At 72.6% G+C, this 18382-nt stretch overlaps 1 protein-coding gene across 1 annotated transcript; it reads right to left on the bottom strand.

Moving 5' to 3' along the window:
- Nucleotides 1–5103: 5103 nt before the first annotated feature.
- LOC123357513 (blue-sensitive opsin-like) lies at nt 5104–15110 on the bottom strand. Its single transcript, XM_045000692.1, has 5 exons — nt 14536–15110; nt 12407–12575; nt 11906–12071; nt 5980–6219; nt 5104–5354 (listed from the first exon to the last, which is right to left on the bottom strand). Exons 1-5 carry the CDS (start codon nt 14918–14920, stop codon nt 5226–5228), a joined length of 1089 nt encoding a protein of 362 aa, XP_044856627.1. The 5' UTR covers nt 14921–15110; the 3' UTR covers nt 5104–5225.
- Nucleotides 15111–18382: the final 3272 nt, after the last annotated feature.

Genomic DNA, 18382 nt, shown 5'->3' with positions numbered 1-18382 from the left:
GGAAGGGGGCAGGGGCCTGTCCCCTCTGGGGGGCGCTGGCTCCCATCTGGCCCCAGGGCAGGGCTGGCTGGTTCGGGGGACGGGGAATGGGGTAGGGACGGGCTGGCTGGTTCGGGGGCTGGGGAAGGGGGCAGGGGCCTGTCCCCTCTGGGGGGCACCGGCTCCCATCTGGCCCCAGGGCAGGGACTGGCTGGCTGGTTCGGGGGCGGGAAGGGGGCAGGGACTGGCTGGCTGGTTCGGGGGCGGGGAATAGGGCAGGGACGGGCTGGCTGGTTCGGGGGGCGGGGAAGGGGGCAGGGACGGGCTGGCTGGTTCGGGGGACGGGGAATGGGGCAGGGACTGGCTGGCTGGTTCGGGGGCTGGGGAAGGGGGCAGGGGCCTGTCCCCTCTGGGGGGCGCCGGCTCCCATCTGGCCCCAGGGCAGGGCTGGCTGGTTCGGGGGGCGGGGAAGGGGGCAGGGGCCTGTCCCCTCTGGGGGGCGCTGGCTCCCATCTGGCCCCAGGGCAGGGCTGGCTGGTTCGGGGGCGGGAAGGGGGCAGGGACTGGCTGGCTGGTTCGGGGGGCGGGGAAGGGGGCAGGGACGGGCTGGCTGGTTCGGGGGCTGGGGAAGGGGGCAGGGGCCTGTCCCCTCTGGGGGGCGCGGGCTCCCATCTGGCCCCAGGGCAAGGCTGGCTGGTTCGGGGGCGGGAAGGGGGCAGGGACGGGCTGGCTGGTTCGGGGGCGGGAAGGGGGCAGGGACGGGCTGGCTGGTTCGGGGGGCGGGGAATGGGGTAAGGACGGGCTGGCTGGTTCGGGGGGCGGGGAATGGGGCAGGGACGGGCTGGCTGGTTCGGGGGGCGGGGAAGGGGGCAGGGACGGGCTGGCTGGTTCGGGGGCGGGAAGGGGGCAGGGACGGGCTGGCTGGTTCGGGGGGCGGGGAAGGGGGCAGGGACTGGCTGGCTGGTTCGGGGGCGGGGAAGGGGGCAGGGGCCTGTCCCCTCTGGGGGGCGCCGGCTCCCATCTGGCCCCAGGGCAGGGCTGGCTGGTTCGGGGGCGGGGAATAGGGCAGGGACGGGCTGGCTGGTTCGGGGGGCGGGGAAGGGGGCAGGGACGGGCTGGCTGGTTCGGGGGCTGGGGAATGGGGCAGGGGCCTGTCCCCTCTGGGGGGCGCCGGCTCCCATCTGGCCCCAGGGCGGGGCTGGCTGGTTCGGGGGCGGGAAGGGGGCAGGGCTGAGGGGCGAATTGGGTCAGGCCTGGGCCTGGCTGTTATATCACCGGGGCGGGCGCGGGGGCCGCTGTAGGTCAGGGCTTGGCGCCAACTAGGGCACTCAGCTGGGCGGGGGGGCCGGCTCGAGGCTGGCGCTGGGAGTGGGGGGCACATCCCAGGCAGGAGCTAGGACCCCCCTGCTAACCCCTCTCGCCCCACATCGCCCAGCTCCCCCACGCCCCCCACTCAGACCCCCAGGGGTGTGGTACGTGGGGGGGAGCTGCCCCCAGCCCGGTCCCCTATAAATAGCCCCAATGGAGCCTTAATTGCTAATTAGGGCTAACGGAGGGATCAGGGAGGATTAAGGAGGGGCCGGTACCACTGGGCACCCCCCCAGAGGGGGAGGGAGCGAGGCCAGGACCCCTATATACCCCCAACACAGGCATGGGGTGGGCATTGTGGGGCCCCTCTGCCCCATCCTCCGCCGCCCAGTGCCCCCCACCACCTCCCCATGGGGCACACCGAGAACTGGGGTTCCCTCGCTTGGGGGGCTCTGGGTTCTGCCTCTCCCCCCAGCTCTTCCCCCTCCCTCCTGCACTAATCCCCCCAGGTGCTCTGGGCGCTGAGCTGATGGGAGGTGACACCCCCCCGCCCCCCTAATCCAGGATTTTCGGGTCGCTCCGGGGGAGTCTGATTAAAGGAAACTGGAAAGTTTAATCTCCCGGGTGCGGAAAAGGGGCCGCGCTGGGCAGGGAGCGGAGCTGGGGCACTGAGCGGAGCTGGGACCGGCACCCCAGTGCCCCCCAGGGCTGGAGCTGCGGGACCCAAGCGCACACGCGTGAGTCCTTGGGCACGGGGAAGCCAGGGGGCTCGGGCAGGGGGCTGGGATAGTCGTGCCATGCACCGGGGCTGGGGGCTCTGGGACGCTCGTGCCACGCACCCAGGGGGTGGGGGCTGTGGGACGCTCGTGCCACGCACCCAGGGGGTGGGGGCTGTGGGACGCTCGTGCCACGCACCCAGGGGGTGGGGGCTCTGGGACGCTCGTGCCACGCACCCAGGGGGTGGGGGCTCTGGGACGCTCGTGCCACGCACCCAGGGGCTGGGGGCTCTGGGACGCTCGTGCCACGCACCCAGGGGCTGGGGGCTCTGGGACGCTCGTGCCACGCACCCAGGGGCTGGGGGCTCTGGGACGCTTGTGCCACGCACCTGGGGGTGGGGGCTCTGAGACGCTCGTGCCACGCACCCAGGGGCTGGGGGCTCTGGGACGCTCGTGCCACGCACCCGGGGGTGGGGGCTCTGGGATGCTCGTGCCACGCACCCAGGGGCTGGGGGCTCTGGGACACTCATGCCACGCACCCGGGGGTGGGGGCTCTGGGACGCTCGTGCCACGCACCCGGGGTGGGGGCTCTGGGATGCTCGTGCCACGCACCCAGGGGGTGGGGGCTCTGGGACACTTGTGCCACGCACCGCGGGTGGGGGCTCTAGGACGCTTGTGCCACGCACTGCGGGTGGGGGCTCTGGGACGCTCGTGCCACGCACCGGGGGGGGGGGGTTCTGGACGCTCGTGCCACGCACCCAGGGGGCGGCGGCCCTGGGACGCTCGTGCCACGCACCCAGGGGGTGGGGGCTCTGGGACGCTCGTGCCACGCACCCAGGGGGTGGCGGCCCTGGGACGCTCGTGCCACGCACCACGGGTGGGGGCTCTGGGACGCTCATGCCACGCACCCAGGGGGTGGGGGCTCTGGGACGCTCGTGCCACGCACCCAGGGGGTGGGGGCTCTGGGACGCTCGTGCCACGCACCCAGGGGGTGGGGGCTCTGGGACGCTCGTGCCACGCACCCAGGGGGTGGCGGCCCTGGGACGCTCGTGCCACGCACCACGGGTGGGAGCTCTGGGACGCTCGTGCCACGCACCCAGGGGGCGGCAGCCCTGGGACGCTCGTGCCCATGTCTGTGGGTTGGGGGTCCTGGGTCCCAGAGACACATGTGATGCTCCGGGGGGCTCTGGGGGGATGAGGGATCAGGGTGCTGGTGGAGGGCAGTGTTTGGGGGGCCAGGGTTGGCAGATGGGGTGGCTGTGTCCCCCCTTGCCATGCCAAGGGGTCCTGGGGGTGACTGAACGGGGTCTCCCCTCTTCTCTCCCCTTTCCCATGAAGGAGTCGGGGGGGCAGGCCAGGAGCCCCCCCAGCGCCGGGGGGCTGGAGCCGTGTGCAGCAGGAGCCAGATAAGTACCCGGGGAAGGGGGAGGCTGGGGCAGGCATTGGGGGTCTCAGGTGTGTGGCTGTGGCTGGGTGGGGTGGATTGGGGTGCTGGGGGCTGCGTGAGGGGTGCATGGGGGATTTGGGGGGCTGGTGCCTTGCCCCCCATCTCTGGGGCGTTCACCAGGAATTCCGCTAGTTCTGAACTATTGACACTTGAAAAAAGTTCACTACTAGCAGAACTCGGGTGCGCGCCCCCCAACGTCGCAGGGGGGCAGGGCACCGGGGGGATTGGGGGCGCTGGGCACTGGGGGGGACGAGGGACCATGGGGGTAGGAGACAGGAGACCACAGGGGGGCAGGGCACCAGGGGTCTGTGGGGGGCAGGGCACTGGGGAGAATGGGGGCCTGGGGGGGCAGGACACCAGGGGCCTGTGGGGGGCAGAGAACTGGGGAGAAAGGGGGCCATGGGGGGGAAGAGAACTGGGGAGGATGGGGGTCTGGGGGGCAGGACACCAGGGGCCCGTGGGGGGCAGGGCACTGGGGGGACCGGGAGACCATGGGGGCCAGGGGGACCGTGGAGCCGGGGCAGGGGCACTACAGTAGAGCACTTGGCAAGGTGCCCCCCAAGGCCCTGTGTGGTGGGGTTGCTGCTGCCCCCCCGGGCAGGGCCCCCCCATGGCCCCCACGCTGCCCCCAAGCGACTGCCCCAGGCCACGCCCCCCATGGCTAATAAAGAGCCTGGACGCTGGGAACTGGAGCTGCATTTCCAGTGTCTGTTTATTACCTGAGTGACGCGGGGGGGGGGAATTAATTACAGTCATGGGGGTAATTAGAGCGGGGGGGGAATAGCCAGGCTCATATTTACAATATACAACAGTCACGTGTGGCCCCCGCCGGGTCCGTGGTGATCTTAGGGGGGCCCTGTCTGTTGGGGGCCAGGGGCGAGGGCTGTTGGGGGCCTGGGTGGGGGCACTGCTAGCGAGGGGGGGGCTGCGAGTGGCCCAGAGCCCCCCCAACCCCCACCTGGCTTATAGCCCCGCCCCGGCCGAGCCCAGCAGGCCTGTGGTTCCCCAGGGCATGCTGGGATATCTCGCCCCCCCCGCAGGGCATGCTGGGATATCTCGCCCCCCCCCGCAGGGCATGCTGGGATTTCTTTGGGGGGGGGCCCAGAGCACAGCATGCTGGGAAGTCCCAGGGGCCCCGGAGCAGGGCATGCTGGGATATCTCACCCCCCCCCCCCTGCTGAGCAGGGCATGCTGGGATATCTCACCACCCGCCCACTGAGCAGGGCATGCTGGGATATCTCACACTCCCCCCCCCTGTGCTGGGCATGCTGGGATATCTCACCCCCCCCCCCCCCGAGCAGGGCATGCTGGGATATCTCGGGGCCCCCCGAGCAGGGCATGCTGGGATATCTCGGGGCCCCCCGAGCAGGGCATGCTGGGGTATCTCGGGGCCCCCCGAGCAGGGCATGCTGGGATATCTCGGGGCCCCCCAAGCAGGGCATGCTGGGGTATCTCGGGGCCCCCCCAAGCAGGGCATGCTGGGATATCTCACACACACACCCGAGCAGGGCATGCTGGGATATCTCACACACACACCCGAGCAGGGCATGCTGGGATATCTCGGGGCCCCCCGAGCAGGGCATGCTGGGGTATCTCGGGGCCCCCCCAAGCAGGGCATGCTGGGATATCTCGGGGCCCCCCCAAGCAGGGCATGCTGGGGTATCTCACACACACACCCGAGCAGGGCATGCTGGGATATCTCACCCCCCCCCCGAGCAGGGCATGCTGGGATATCTCGGGGCCCCCCCGAGCAGGGCATGCTGGGGTGTCCAGGGCTACGCCGGGGACACCTGGCTGGAGGAGACGGAGGAGACCTGGGTGGCCTGCGAGGACCCCGAGACGTCGTCGTCCTCCCCGAAGGGGCTGCGGCCGCAGAACACCAGCTTCAGCATGCAGGAGCGGAACTGCAAGAGAGGGGGGTGAGCGTGGGGGGCGCCCCACAGCTCGGGCTAGGGGCAGAGCCCTGACTAACTCCACCCCTCTCTTTTCTGCCAGCTCACTTCCTGGCGCGTCCCTGACTCCCAACCCGCATCGCTGCCCTGATCCCAGCCCCCTCTGCCCCCCATCACTGCCCTTCGGCCGCTCCCCACGCCCCATCCCGGCCCCCTCTGCCCCCCATCACTGCCCTTCGGCCGCTCCCCACGCCCCATCCCGGCCCCCTCTGCCCCCCATCACTGCCCTTCGGCCGGTCCCCACGCCCCATCCCGGCCCCCTCTGCCCCCCATCACTGCCCATCGGCCGCGCCCCCACGCCCCATCCCGGCCCCCTCTACCCCCCATCACTGCCCTTCGGCCGCTCCCCACGCCCCATCCCGGCCCCCTCTGCCCCCCATCACTGCCCTTCGGCCGGCCGCTCCCCACGCCCCATCCCGGCCCCCTCTGCCCCCCATCACTGCCCTTCGGCCGCTCCCCACGCCCCATCCCGGCCCCCTCTGCCCCCCATCACTGCCCTTCGGCCGCTCCCCACGCCCCAACCCCGCCCCCACTGCCCTTCGGCCGCTCCCCACGCCCCACCCGGCCCGGCGCCGACCTGCTTGTTCATGAAGACGTAGATGACGGGGTTGTAGACGGTGGAGGCTTTGGAGAAGACGGAGGGCACAGAGGCCAGGCGCACGTCGAAGGGCTCCCCACGGTGCGTCACGACCCACAGCGCGAAGGAGGCGTAGGGCAGCCAGCACACCAGGAACCCGGCCACCATCACCACCACCATCTTGGTCACCTCCCGCTCGGCCTTCTGCGTCGTGGCCGACTGCTCCTGCTGCTTGGCCACCTGTGGGGGGCAGGCGAGATGGAGTGGGGCGCGTGCTCGTCCGTGGGGCACAGCGGCCATTGCCTGGGGCCTGCGCTTGTCCGTAGGGGGCAGGGACGGCCATTGCCCGGGGCCTGCGCTCGTCCGTGGGGGGCAGAACGGCCATTGCCCGGGGCCTGCGCTCGTCCGTGGGGGGCAGAACGGCCATTGCCCGGGGCCTGCGCTCGTCCGTGGGGGGCAGAACGGCCATTGCCCGGGCCCTGCGCTCGTCCGTGGGGGGCAGAACGGCCATTGCCCGGGGCCTGCGCTCGTCCGTGGGGGGCAGAACGGCCATTGCCCGGGGCCTGCGCTCGTCCGTGGGGGGCAGAACGGCCATTGCCTGGGGCCTGCGCTCGTCCGTGGGGCACAGTGGCCATTGCCTGGGGCCTGCGCTCGTCCGTAGGGGGCAGGGACGGCCATTGCCTGGGGCCTGCGCTCGTCCGTGGGGGGCAGAACGGCCATTGCCTGGGGCCTGCGCTCGTCCGTGGGGGGCAGAATGGCCATTGCCTGGGGCCTGCGCTCGTCCGTGGGGGGCAGAACGGCCATTGCCTGGGGCCTGCGCTCGTCCGTGGGGCACAGCGGCCATTGCCTGGGGCCTGCGCTCGTCCGTGGGGGGCAGAACGGCCATTGCCTGGGGCCTGCGCTCGTCCGTGGGGGGCAGAACGGCCATTGCCTGGGGCCTGCGCTCGTCCATGGGGGGCAGAACGGCCATGGCCTGGGGCCTGCGCTCGTCCGTAGGGGGCAGGGACGGCCATTGCCTGGGGCCTGCGCTCGTCCGTGGGGGGCAGAACGGCCATTGCCTGGGGCCTGCGCTCGTCCGTGGGGGGCAGAACGGCCATTGCCTGGGGCCTGCGCTCGTCCGTGGGGGGCAGAACGGCCATTGCCTGGGGCCTGCGCTCGTCCGTGGGGGGCAGAACGGCCATTGCCTGGGGCCTGCGCTCGTCCGTGGGGCACAGCGGCCATTGCCTGGGGCCTGCGCTCGTCCGTGGGGGGCAGAACGGCCATTGCCTGGGGCCTGCGCTCGTCCGTGGGGGCCAGACCGGCCATTGCCTGGGGCCTGCGCTCGTCCGTGGGGGGCAGAACGGCCATTGCCTGGGGCCTGCGCTCGTCCATGGGGCACAGCGGCCATTGCCTGGGGCCTGCGCTCGTCCGTGGGGGGCAGAACGGCCATTGCCTGGGGCCTGCGCTCGTCCGTAGGGGGCAGGGACGGCCATTGCCTGGGGCGGCCCCTCGTCTGTGGGGCACAGCGGCCATTGCCTGGGGCCTGCGCTCGTCTGTGGGGCACAGCGGCCATATTGCTGGGCCCCACCCGAATCAGCGCGGGAGACTGCTGGCCACTGCAGTGGGACCCTCTCTAGCCATGTGGGGCCACAGCACAGGGACCCCCCCCCCTCCATGTTGGGCGGCCATATCAGTGGGACCGACGCTAATTGTCGGGCCGGGCAGGGCAGCCAGGTGGTGGCCAGGAGCTCCCGGGGTGTCCATGGGGGTGGCCCCCCCAGTCCCTGTGGGAACACAGCCAGGGAGTGCCCATGAGGGTGGCACCGGGAGGGTGGCCTCCTGGTGGGACCCACACAAACCCGTCGGGGGGGGCTCCTTGGGGACAGCTCGGGGGGGCAGAGCTGGGACCCAGCCAAGCCCATATGGAAGGGGGTCCTGGGGGGAGACTGGGTGTGGGGGGGCACGGGGGGGAGGGGCGTCTCCTGGCTCTGTCTGTCCCTCCCCCGCTGTATAAACCTCCAATAAAGCCGGCTCCAGCCAGACTCGCCCGGTCCCGGTCCCGGTCCCTGTCCGTGTCACACCAGCTTGGTCGCCCCCAGCCGGGGAGCCCCGCCCCACACGCTGCCTGCTCCAGGGGCGCCCCATGGCTTTCCCAGCGCTGGGACCCCGTGGAAGGGAAGGGGCCAGGGCGGTGCCCATGGTGGGGAGGCTGGGGCTGAGGGTGCCCTGGGCCGGGCGGGTCCCTGCAGAGGCAGAGGGACGGGTACTGGCGGGTGGGCAGGGATGGAGGGGGGACCCTATGCCAGTGGGGTGCAGAAAGGGTCTCTGGGCTGGCAGGAGGCAGGGGTCCCCTTGGTGGCAGTAGGGAGTTGGGGGACCCCAGTGGCAGCGGGGTGCTCGTGGCAGGGGCAGTCGAGGGGTATCTGTGCTGGCAGGAGTCGGGGGGGCCTGTGGCAGCAGGAGGGGAGTCGGGAGGATCTGGGGCGGCGGGAGCGGAGTTGGGGGGCCCCTGGGCCGGTAGGAGCAGAGTCGGGGGGGCTGTGGCAGCGGGAGGGGAGTTGGGAGGATCCGGGGCGGCAGGAGGGGAGTCGGGGGGCCCTGTGGCAGGAAGGCAGTCGGGGGGGGGGCCCGTGGCAGCAGGAGGGGAGTCGGGAGGATCTGGGGCGGCGGGAGCGGAGTTGGGGGGCCCCTGGGCCGGTAGGAGCAGAGTCGGGGGGGCTGTGGCAGCGGGAGGGGAGTCGGGAGGATCTGGGGCGGCGGGAGCGGAGTTGGGGGGCCCCTGGGCCGGTAGGAGCAGAGTCGGGGGGGCTGTGGCAGCGGGAGGGGAGTTGGGAGGATCCGGGGCGGCAGGAGGGGAGTCGGGGGGCCCTGTGGCAGGAAGGCAGTCGGGGGGGGGGCCCGTGGCAGCAGGAGGGGAGTCGGGAGGATCTGGGGCGGCGGGAGCGGAGTTGGGGGGCCCCTGGGCCGGTAGGAGCAGAGTCGGGGGGGCTGTGGCAGCGGGAGGGGAGTTGGGAGGATCCGGGGCGGCAGGAGAGGAGTCGGGGGGCCCTGTGGCAGGAAGGCAGTCGGGGGGGGGGCCCGTGGCAGCAGGAGGGGAGTCGGGAGGATCCGGGGAGTCGGGAGTGGAGTCGGGGGGCCCGTGGCAGCGGGAGGGGAGTCGGGAGGATCCGGGGAGTCGGGAGGGGAGTCGGGGGGCCCGTGGCAGCGGGAGGGGAGTCGGGAGGAACCGGGGCGGCGGGAGCGGAGTTGAGGGGGGCAGGGCGGCAGGAGCAGAGTTGGGAGGCCCCGGGGTGTCAGGAGCGGAGTCGGGGGGCTCGTGGCAGCGGGAGGGGAGTCGGGAGGATCCGGGGAGTTGGGAGCGGAGTCGGGGGGCCCGTGGCAGCAGGAGGGGAGTCGGGAGGATCCGGGGAGTCGGGAGTGGAGTCGGGGGGCCCGTGGCAGCGGGAGGGGAGTCGGGAGGATCCGGGGCGGCGGGAGCGGAGTTGAGGGGGGCAGGGCGGCAGGAGCAGAGTTGGGAGGCCCCGGGGTGTCAGGAGCGGAGTCGGGGGGCTCGTGGCAGCGGGAGGGGAGTCGGGAGGATCCGGGGAGTTGGGAGCGGAGTCGGGGGGCCCCTGTGCTGGCGGGAGCAGAGTTGGGAGGCCCCGGGGTGTCAGGAGCGGAGTCGGGGGCCCCGGGGTGGCGGAAGCAGAGTTGGGGGGCCCCTGTGCCGGTAGGGGCAGAGTCGGGGGGGCTGTGGCAGCGGGAGGGGAGTTGGGAGGATCCGGGGTGTCAGGAGCGGAGTCGGGGGCCCCGGGGTGGCGGGAGCAGAGTTGGGGGGCCCCTGTGCCGGTAGGGGCAGAGTCGGGGGGGCTGTGGCAGCGGGAGGGGAGTTGGGAGGCCCCGGGGTGTCAGGAGCGGAGTCGGAGGGCCCGTGGCAGTGGGAGGGGAGTCGGGAGGATCCGGGGAGTCGGGAGTGGAGTCGGGGGGCCCGTGGCAGTGGGAGGGGAGTCGGGAGGATCCGGGGCGGCGGGAGCGGAGTTGAAGGGGGCAGGGCAGCAGGAGCAGAGTCAGGGGGGCCCGGGGAGTCGGGAGCGGAGTCGGGGGCCCCGGGGTGGCGGGAGCAGAGTTGGGGGGCCCCTGTGCCGGTAGGGGCAGAGTCGGGGGGGCTGTGGCAGCGGGAGGGGAGTTCGGAGGCCCCGGGGTGTCAGGAGCGGAGTCGGGGGGCCCGTGGCAGCGGGAGGGGAGTCGGGAGGATCCGGGGAGTCGGGAGTGGAGTCGGGGGGCCCGTGGCAGTGGGAGGGGAGTCGGGAGGATCCGGGGCGGCGGGAGCGGAGTTGAAGGGGGCAGGGCGGCAGGAGCAGAGTCAGGGGGGCCCGCGGAGTCGGGAGCGGAGTCGGGGGGCCCCTGTGCTGGCGGGAGCAGAGTTGGGAGGCCCCGGGGTGTCAGGAGCGGAGTCGGGGGCCCCGGGGTGGCGGGAGCAGAGTTGGGGGGCCCCAGGGAGTCGGGGGGCCCGTGGCAGCAGGAGGGGAGTTGGGAGGATCCGGGGTGGCGGGATGGGAGTTGAGGGGATCTGGGGCGGTGGGAAGGAAGTCGGGGGGCCCCAGGGCGGCAGGAGCAGAGTCGGGGGGCCCGTGGCAGCAGGAGGGGAGTCAGGAGCGGAGTCGAGGGGACCTGTGGCGGCGGAGGCGGAGTCGGGAGGATCCAGGGCGGCCGGGGCAGAGTCGGGGGACCCGCGGAGTCGGGGGGCCCATGGCAGTGGGAGGGGAGTCGGGGACCCGCAGAGTCGGGAGCGGAGTCCAGGGGCCCCAGGTCGGCGGGAGCGGAGTCGGGGGGGCCTGTGGCAGGGGGAGGGGAGTCGGGAGGATCCGGGGCAGCGGGTGCGGAGTTGGGGGGCCCCGGGGAGTCAGGGGGCCCGTGGCAGTGGGAGGGGAGTCGGGAGGATCTGGGGCAGCAGGAGCGGAGTCGGGGACCCGCAGAGTCAGGAGCGGAGTCCAGGGGCCCCGGGAGCGGAGTCGAGAGGACCCGGGGTGGCGGGAGTGGACTCGGGGAGAGTCGGGGGGCCCGTGGCAGCGGGAGGAGAGTCGGGGGGCCCCGGGGCAGCGGGAGCGGAGTCGGGGGAAGTTGGGGGGCCCATGGCAGCGGGAGCAGAGTCGGGGGGCCCGTGGCAGCGGGAGCTGAGTCGAGGGGCCCCGGGGGGGCGGGAGCGGAGTCGGGGGGCCCATGGCAGCGGGAGCAGAGTTGGGGGGCCCCGGGGCGGCAGGAGCAGAGTCGGGGGGCCCGTGGCGGCAGGAGCAGAGTCGGGGGGCCCCGGGGTGGCGGGAGCGGAGTCGGGGGAAGTTGGGGGGCCCATGGCAGCGGGAGCAGAGTTGGGGGGCCCGTGGCAGCGGGAGCGGAGTCGGGAGCGGAGTCGGGGGGCCCGTGGCGGCGGGAGCAGAGTCGGGGGGCCCGTGGCGGCGGGAGCGGAGTCGGGGGGCCCGTGGCAGCGGGAGCGGAGTCGGGGGCCCCGTGGCGGCGGGAGCAGAGTCGGGGGGCCCGGGGCGGCGGGAGCAGAGTCGGGGGGCCCCGTGGCGGCGGGAGCGGAGTCGGGGGGCCCGTGGCGGCGGGAGCAGAGTCGGGGGGCCCGTGGCGGCGGGAGCAGAGTCGGGGGGCCCCGTGGCGGCGGGAGCAGAGTCGGGGGGGCCCTGGCGGCGGGAGCAGAGTCGGGGGCCCCGGGGCGGCGGGAGCGGAGTCGGGGGGCCCGTGGCGGCGGGAGCAGAGTCGGGGGGCCCCGGGGCGGCGGGAGCAGAGTCGGGGGGCCCCGTGGCGGCGGGAGCAGAGTCGGGGGGCCCTGGCGGCGGGAGCAGAGTCGGGGGGCCCGGGGCGGCGGGAGCAGAGTCGGGGGGCCCCGGGGCGGCAGGAGCAGAGTCGGGGGGCCCGTGGCGGCGGGAGCGGAGTCGGGGGGCCCCGGGGGCCCGGCGGGGGCACTCACGGCTCGCAGCGTCAGCAGCAGGCGGCCGTAGGAGAAGACGATGACGCTGAGGGGGACCCCGAAGCAGAAGCAGAAGAGGAAGATCACGTAGGACTCGTTGTTCCACTTGTTGTTGGTCGTGTACCAGTCGGGGCCGCACGAGCACTGGAGCCCCTCGGGGATGTACCTGGGGGGGACGCAGCCCCTGCTAGCCCGGCCCTGCCCCCCAGCCCCGCCGGCGCCCCCCACACCCGACCCCCAGCCCCCGCTAGCCCGGCCCTGCCCCCCAGCCCCGCCAGCGCCCCCCACACCCGACCCACAGCCCCTGCTAGCCCGGCCCTGCCCCCCAGCCCCGCCGGCGCCCCCCACACCCGACCCACAGCCCCTGCTAGCCCGGCCCTGCCCCCCAGCCCCACCGGTGCCCCCCACTGCTGACTCCCAGCCCCCCAGCCCTGCGGTGCCCCTCACTCCCGACCTGCAGCCCCTGCCAGCCCATCCTCGGCTCCCCCCGCTGTCCCCTACCGGCTCCATCCGAAGAGGGGGGGTGCAGAGGCCACGAGGCCGAAGACCCAGGTGAGGAGGCAGCCGATGATGGCGTGGGTGCCGCGGAACGTGAAGTTCCCCAGGGGTTTGCAGATCACCAGGAATCGCTCGAAGGCCACGACGGCCAGAGACCAGAGACTCACCATGCCTGAGGTGGAGAGGCTGAGACCAGCGGGGCAGCAGGGATCCCATCCGCCCCCGACCCCCTGCCTTCGACCCCCAGCCCCCAGCTAGCCCACCCCGGACCCCCAGCCCTGCCGGTGCCACTCACTCCCGACCCGCAGCCCCTGCCCCCCCGGATCTGCCGGTGCCCCTCACTCCCGACCCGCGGCCCCTGTCCCCCCGGCTCTGCCGGTGCCCCTCACTCCCGACCCGCAGCCCCTGTCCCCCCGGCTCTGCCTGTGCCCCTCACTCCCGACCCGCAGCCCCTGTCCCCCCAGCTCTGCCTGTGCCCCTCACTCCCGACCCACAGCCCCTGTCCCCCCGGCTCTGCCGGGGCCCCTCACTCCCGACCCGCAGCCCCTGTCCCCCCGGCTCTGCCGGTGCCCCTCACTCCCGACCCGCAGCCCCTGTCCCCCCGGCTCTGCCTGTGCCCCTCACTCCCGACCCGCAGCCCCTGTCCCCCCGGCTCTGCCTGTGCCCCTCACTCCCGACCCGCAGCCCCTGCTAGCCAAGCCCTGCCCCCCCACAGCCCTGCCAGTGCCCCTCACTCCCGACCCGCAGCCCCTGTCCCCCCAGCTCTGCCTGTGCCCCTCACTCCCGACCCGCAGCCCCTGTCCCCCGGCTCTGCCTGTGCCCCTCACTCCCGACCCGCAGCCCCTGTCCCCCCAGCTCGGCCTGTGCCCCTCACTCCCGAGCCGCAGCCCCTGTCCCCCCGGCTCTGCCTGTGCCCCTCACTCCCTACCCGCAGCCCCTGTCCCCCCGGCTCTGCTGGTGCCCCTCACTCCCGACCCGCAGCCCCTGTCCCCCCGGCTCTGCCTGTGCCCCTCACTCCCGACCCGCAGCCCCTGTCCCCCCGGCTCTGCCTGTGCCCCTCACTCCGGTCCCGCAGCCCCTGCTAGCCAAGCCCTGCCCCCCCACAGCCCTGCCAGTGCCCCTCACTCCCGACCCGCAGCCCCTGTCCCCACAGCACTGCATGTGCCCCTCACTCCCGACCCGCAGGCCCTGTCCCCCCAGCACTGCCTGTGCCCCTCACTCCCGACCCGCAGCCCCTGTCCCCCCCAGCACCTGCCGGTGCCCCTCACTCCCGACCCGCAGCCCCTGCTAGCCCAGGCCTGCCCCCCCGCAGCCCTGCCGGTGCCCCTCACTCCTGACCCGCAGCCCCTGTCCCCCCCAGCACCTGCCGGTGCCCCTCACTCCTGACCCGCAGCCCCTGCCCCCCCAGCACCTGCCGGTGCCCCTCACTCCCGACCCACAGCCCCTGCTAGCCCAGCCCTGCCCCCCCGCAGCCCTGCCAGTGCCCCTCACTCCTGACCCGCAGCCCCTGCCCCCCCCAGCACCGGCCGGTGCCCCTCACTCCCGACCCGCAGGCCCTGCTAGCCCAGCCCTGCCGGTGCCCCTCACTCCCGACCCGCAGCCCCTGCCCCCCCAGCACCTGCCGGTGCCCTTCACTCCCGACCCGCAGCCCCTGCTAGCCCACCCCTGCCGGTGCCCCTCACTCCCGACCCGCAGCCCCTGCTAGCCCAGCCCTGCCGGTGCCCCTCACTCCTGACCCGCAGCCCCTGCCCCCCCAGCACCTGCCGGTTCCTCTCACTCCCGACCCGCAGCCCCTGCCCCCCCAGCCCTGCCGGTGCCCCTCACTCCCGACCCGCAGGCCCTGCTAGCCCAGCCCTGCCGGTGCCCCTCACTCCCGACCCGCAGCCCCTGCCCCCCCAGCACCTGCCGGTGCCCTTCACTCCCGACCCGCAGCCCCTGCTAGCCCAGCCCTGCCGGTGCCCCTCACTCCCGACCCGCAGCCCCTGCTAGCCCAGCCCTGCCGGTGCCCCTCACTCCTGACCCGCAGCCCCTGCCCCCCCAGCACCTGCCGGTACCTCTCACTCCCGACCCGCAGCCCCTGCCCCCCCAGCACCTGCCGGTGCCCCTCACTCCCGACCCGCAGCCCCACTCACCCCCCAGCGTGGCAGCGAAGCCCTCGATCTTGCAGGCCATGGGGCCCAGGGCGAAGTACATGTGGGAGAAGCTATAGAAGGCCGTGGTGGTGCCCACGCAGATGACCAGCAGGTTGGCCACGGCCAGGTTGACCAGGATGTAGTTGAGGTGGGAGCGCAGCTTCTTGTACTTGGCGGTGCAGAAGACGGTGAGCACGTTGATGGGCACGCCCAGCACGATGAGCAGGAACATGAAGGCTGACATGCCCATGAAGATGACCGGGCTGCCCAGGTGTGTCTGCGGCACCAGGAACGGGCTCAGCGCCGTCAGATTGTTTGTGTCCAGAGGCACCGGGATGAAAAAATCCTCCGGGAGGTCGTCCCGCAGGTCGCGGGTCTTGTGCATGGCTGGCGGGAAGGGGCGGCCGAGGCAGGCAGGGAGCAGTGGGGGGAGGCGTGTTTGTGGGGATGGAGGCTGGGGCAGCGAGTGGGTGGAGAGGCTACAGGATGGATGGAGGCGTGTTTTTGGAAAGAGGGACAGTGGCTGGGGATGGATAGATAGATAGATAGAGGGGGTGGATGGGGGTAGATAGATGGGGTGGATGGGGGTAGATAGATAGATAGATAGATAGATAGAGGGGGTGGATGGGGGTAGATAGATAGAGGGGTGGATGGGGGTAGATAGATAGATAGATAGATAGATAGATAGATAGAGGGGGTGGATGGGGTAGATAGATAGATAGATAGATAGATAGATAGATGGGGTGGATGGGGTAGATAGATAGAGGGGGTGGATGGGGTAGATAGATGGGGTGGATGGGGGTAGATAGGTAGATAGATAGAGGGGTAGATGGAGATAGATAGAGGGGTGGCTGGGGGTAGATAGATAGAGGGGGTGGATGGGGGTAGATAGGTAGATAGATAGAGGGGTAGATGGAGATAGATAGAGGGGTGGCTGGGGGTAGATAGATAGAGGGGGTGGATGGGGGTAGATAGGTAGATAGATAGAGGGGTAGATGGAGATAGATAGAGGGGTGGCTGGGGGTAGATAGAGGGGGTGGATGGGGTAGATAGGTAGATAGATAGAGGGGGTGGATGGGGTAGATAGATAGACGGATAGAGGGGGTGGCTGGGGGTAGATAGATCGACGGGGACAGAGGGATGTGGTCTCGGCACAGATGGATGGATGGACAGACACACAAGCAGCTAGCAGCCGCGGCACCGGCGGGAAGGAGGGAAGGCAGCGGCTGCGGTCGGAGAGGTAGCGTCCCTGTGCCCTCGCGCAGCCCAGCCCTGTGTCACCGTGGCACCAGTGGGCCCCAGGGCACTCAGACGGGCGGGGCGGCCATGGCAGGCGGCAGTGAGTGGTGGAGGGGCCGAGAGAGGGGTCTTTTATACCCTAGGGAGCCAGGGGGTGCCCTGGGCCGCGTGGGGAAGGGCAGCGGGATCTGTCTTTGCCCCAGTTAACACTGGCTCCTTCCTTAATCGCCCCTAAAACTGGAAAGCTCGGCTGAGCCGGGCTTATCCCCCGGCAGCGCTGTGCCCAGCACAGCCCAAGGGCGGCAAAGACGGGCTTAGCCGCGGAGTCAAGCAGCTTTGCCAAAGACTAATCACGCCCAAGCCCCGATTAAGCCCTGGCTTTGGGGGGGGGTGACTCAGAGACCCACCAGGCCTGAACTCCTACCAATAGGGCCCTGGAGGAGAAAGGGTTAATGGGAGACCCTCCAGGACCCCCCCAAACCTCCACTCCCCAGCCCTGCCCCCTCCCCCCAGCTCTGCCGGTGCCCCTCACTCCCGACCCGCAGCCCCTGCTAGCCCAGCCCGGCCCCCCCCAGCCCTGACGGTGCCCCTCACTCCCGACCCGCAGCCCCTGCTAGCCCAGCCCGGCATGTCTCTGCCAGGTCCTGTTGCCAGGGCTGTGGGTCCCGGGCGCCGAGACACGGCAGGGGGCGGAGGGGCCTAGCTGCCCTAGGTCCCCGCATGAACTCACCGGGTGGATGATAAAAGGGACGGACGTCCCCCTTGGCAGAGCCGTCAGCCGCCCCTCGTCCAGCCCCTTGGCAAAGCGAGGGCAGGCGTCCTGCCACTGCGCCCAGGGCCGGGCTTCCCAGGGAGCGAACACAACACAGCCTGCTCCCCCCAGGCTCCTGGTTGCCAGAGGCCCGCGGTCACCCCGGGCAGGGGGCTGCGCCTGGCCATTGCAGCTACTGGCCAGCACTGGACCTGTCCCCCAGGGAGGTCGCTCTCCTTCTGCCCAGCCCCCCTGCACAATGTCCTGTGGCAGGGGGTTCCACAGGCCAACCGTGCACAGGGTGCGCAAGTGTTTCCTCCTGTTCACGTCCTCAGGCGAGCCCTGCGTTGCGCAGCGCGGGGCACGGGCACCGACACGGACCGCGGGGCACGGGCACCGACCACTGGGCACGGGAACCGACCCTGGGGCAAGCACACCGACCACGGGGCACAGGCACCGACACGGACCGCGGGGCACGGGCACCGACCGTGGGGCACGGGCACCGACACGGACCGCGGGGCACGGGCACCGACCGTGGGGCACGGGCACCGACACGGACCGCGGGGCACGGGCACCGACCGTGGGGCATGGGCACCGACACGGACCACGGGGCACGGGAACCGACCCTGGGGCAAGCACACCGACCATGGGGCACGGGCACCGACATGGACCACGGGGCACGGGAACCGACCGCGGGGCACAGGCACCGACACGGAGCACGGGGCACGGGAACCGACCCTGGGGCAAGCACACCGACCGCGGGGCACGGGCACCGACCGCGGGGCACGGGAACCGACCCTGGGGCAAGCACACCGACCGCGGGGCACGGGCACCGACACGGAGCACGGGGCACGGGAACCGACCGCGGGGCACGGGCACCGACATGGACCACGGGGCACGGGAACCGACCGTGGGGCAAGCACACCGACCGCGGGGCACGGGCACCGACACGGATCACGGGGCACGGGCACCGACCATGGGGCACGGGCACCGACACGGATCACGGGGCACGGGAACCGACCGTGGGGCAAGCACACCGACCGCGGGGCACGGGCACCGACACGGAGCACGGGGCACGGGAACCGACCGTGGGGCAAGCACACCGACCGCGGGGCACGGGCACCGACACGGATCACGGGGCACGGGCACCGACCGCGGGGCACGGGCACCGACCCTGGGGCAAGCACACTGACCGCTGGGCATGGGAACCGACCCCTGGGCACGGGAACCGACCCCGGGGCAAGCACACCGACCATGGTGCACGGGCACTGACCGCGGGGCACGGGCACGAACCCCCCATCCCACCTCGGGGCTGCAACGTGCCGGAGCCCCCTGTGGCTGCCTGCACTGCCGTCTGCCCACCCTGCCCCACGATCCGCCCCACCCCACTCTGCCGTCTGCCCACCCTGCCCCACGATCCGCCCCACCCCACTCTGCCGTCTGCCCACCCTGCCCCACGATCCGCCCTACCCCACTCTGCCGTCTGCCCACCCTGCCCCACGATCCGGCCCACCCCACTCTGCCGTCTGCCCGCCCTGCCCCACCATCCGTCCCACCCCACTCTGCCGTCTGCCCCCCCTGCCCCACCATCCGGCCCACCCCACTCTGCCGTCTGCCCCCCCTGCCCCACGATCCGCCCCACCCCACTCTGCCGTCTGCCCGCCCTGCCTCACCATCCGCCCCACCCCACTCTGCCGTCTGCCCACCCTGCCCCACGATCCGGCCCACCCCACTCTGCCGTCTGCCCGCCCTGCCCCACCATCCGTCCCACCCCACTCTGCCGTCTGCCCGCCCTGCCCCACCATCCGTCCCACCCCACTCTGCCGTCTGCCCACCGTGCCCCACGATCCGCCCCAC

The sequence above is a fragment of the Mauremys mutica genome, unplaced genomic scaffold, assembly GCF_020497125.1.
Source record: "Mauremys mutica isolate MM-2020 ecotype Southern unplaced genomic scaffold, ASM2049712v1 000710F_np12_obj, whole genome shotgun sequence".
NCBI lineage: Eukaryota > Metazoa > Chordata > Testudines > Geoemydidae > Mauremys > Mauremys mutica.
This window is presented reverse-complemented; position numbering and strand designations above follow the sequence as displayed.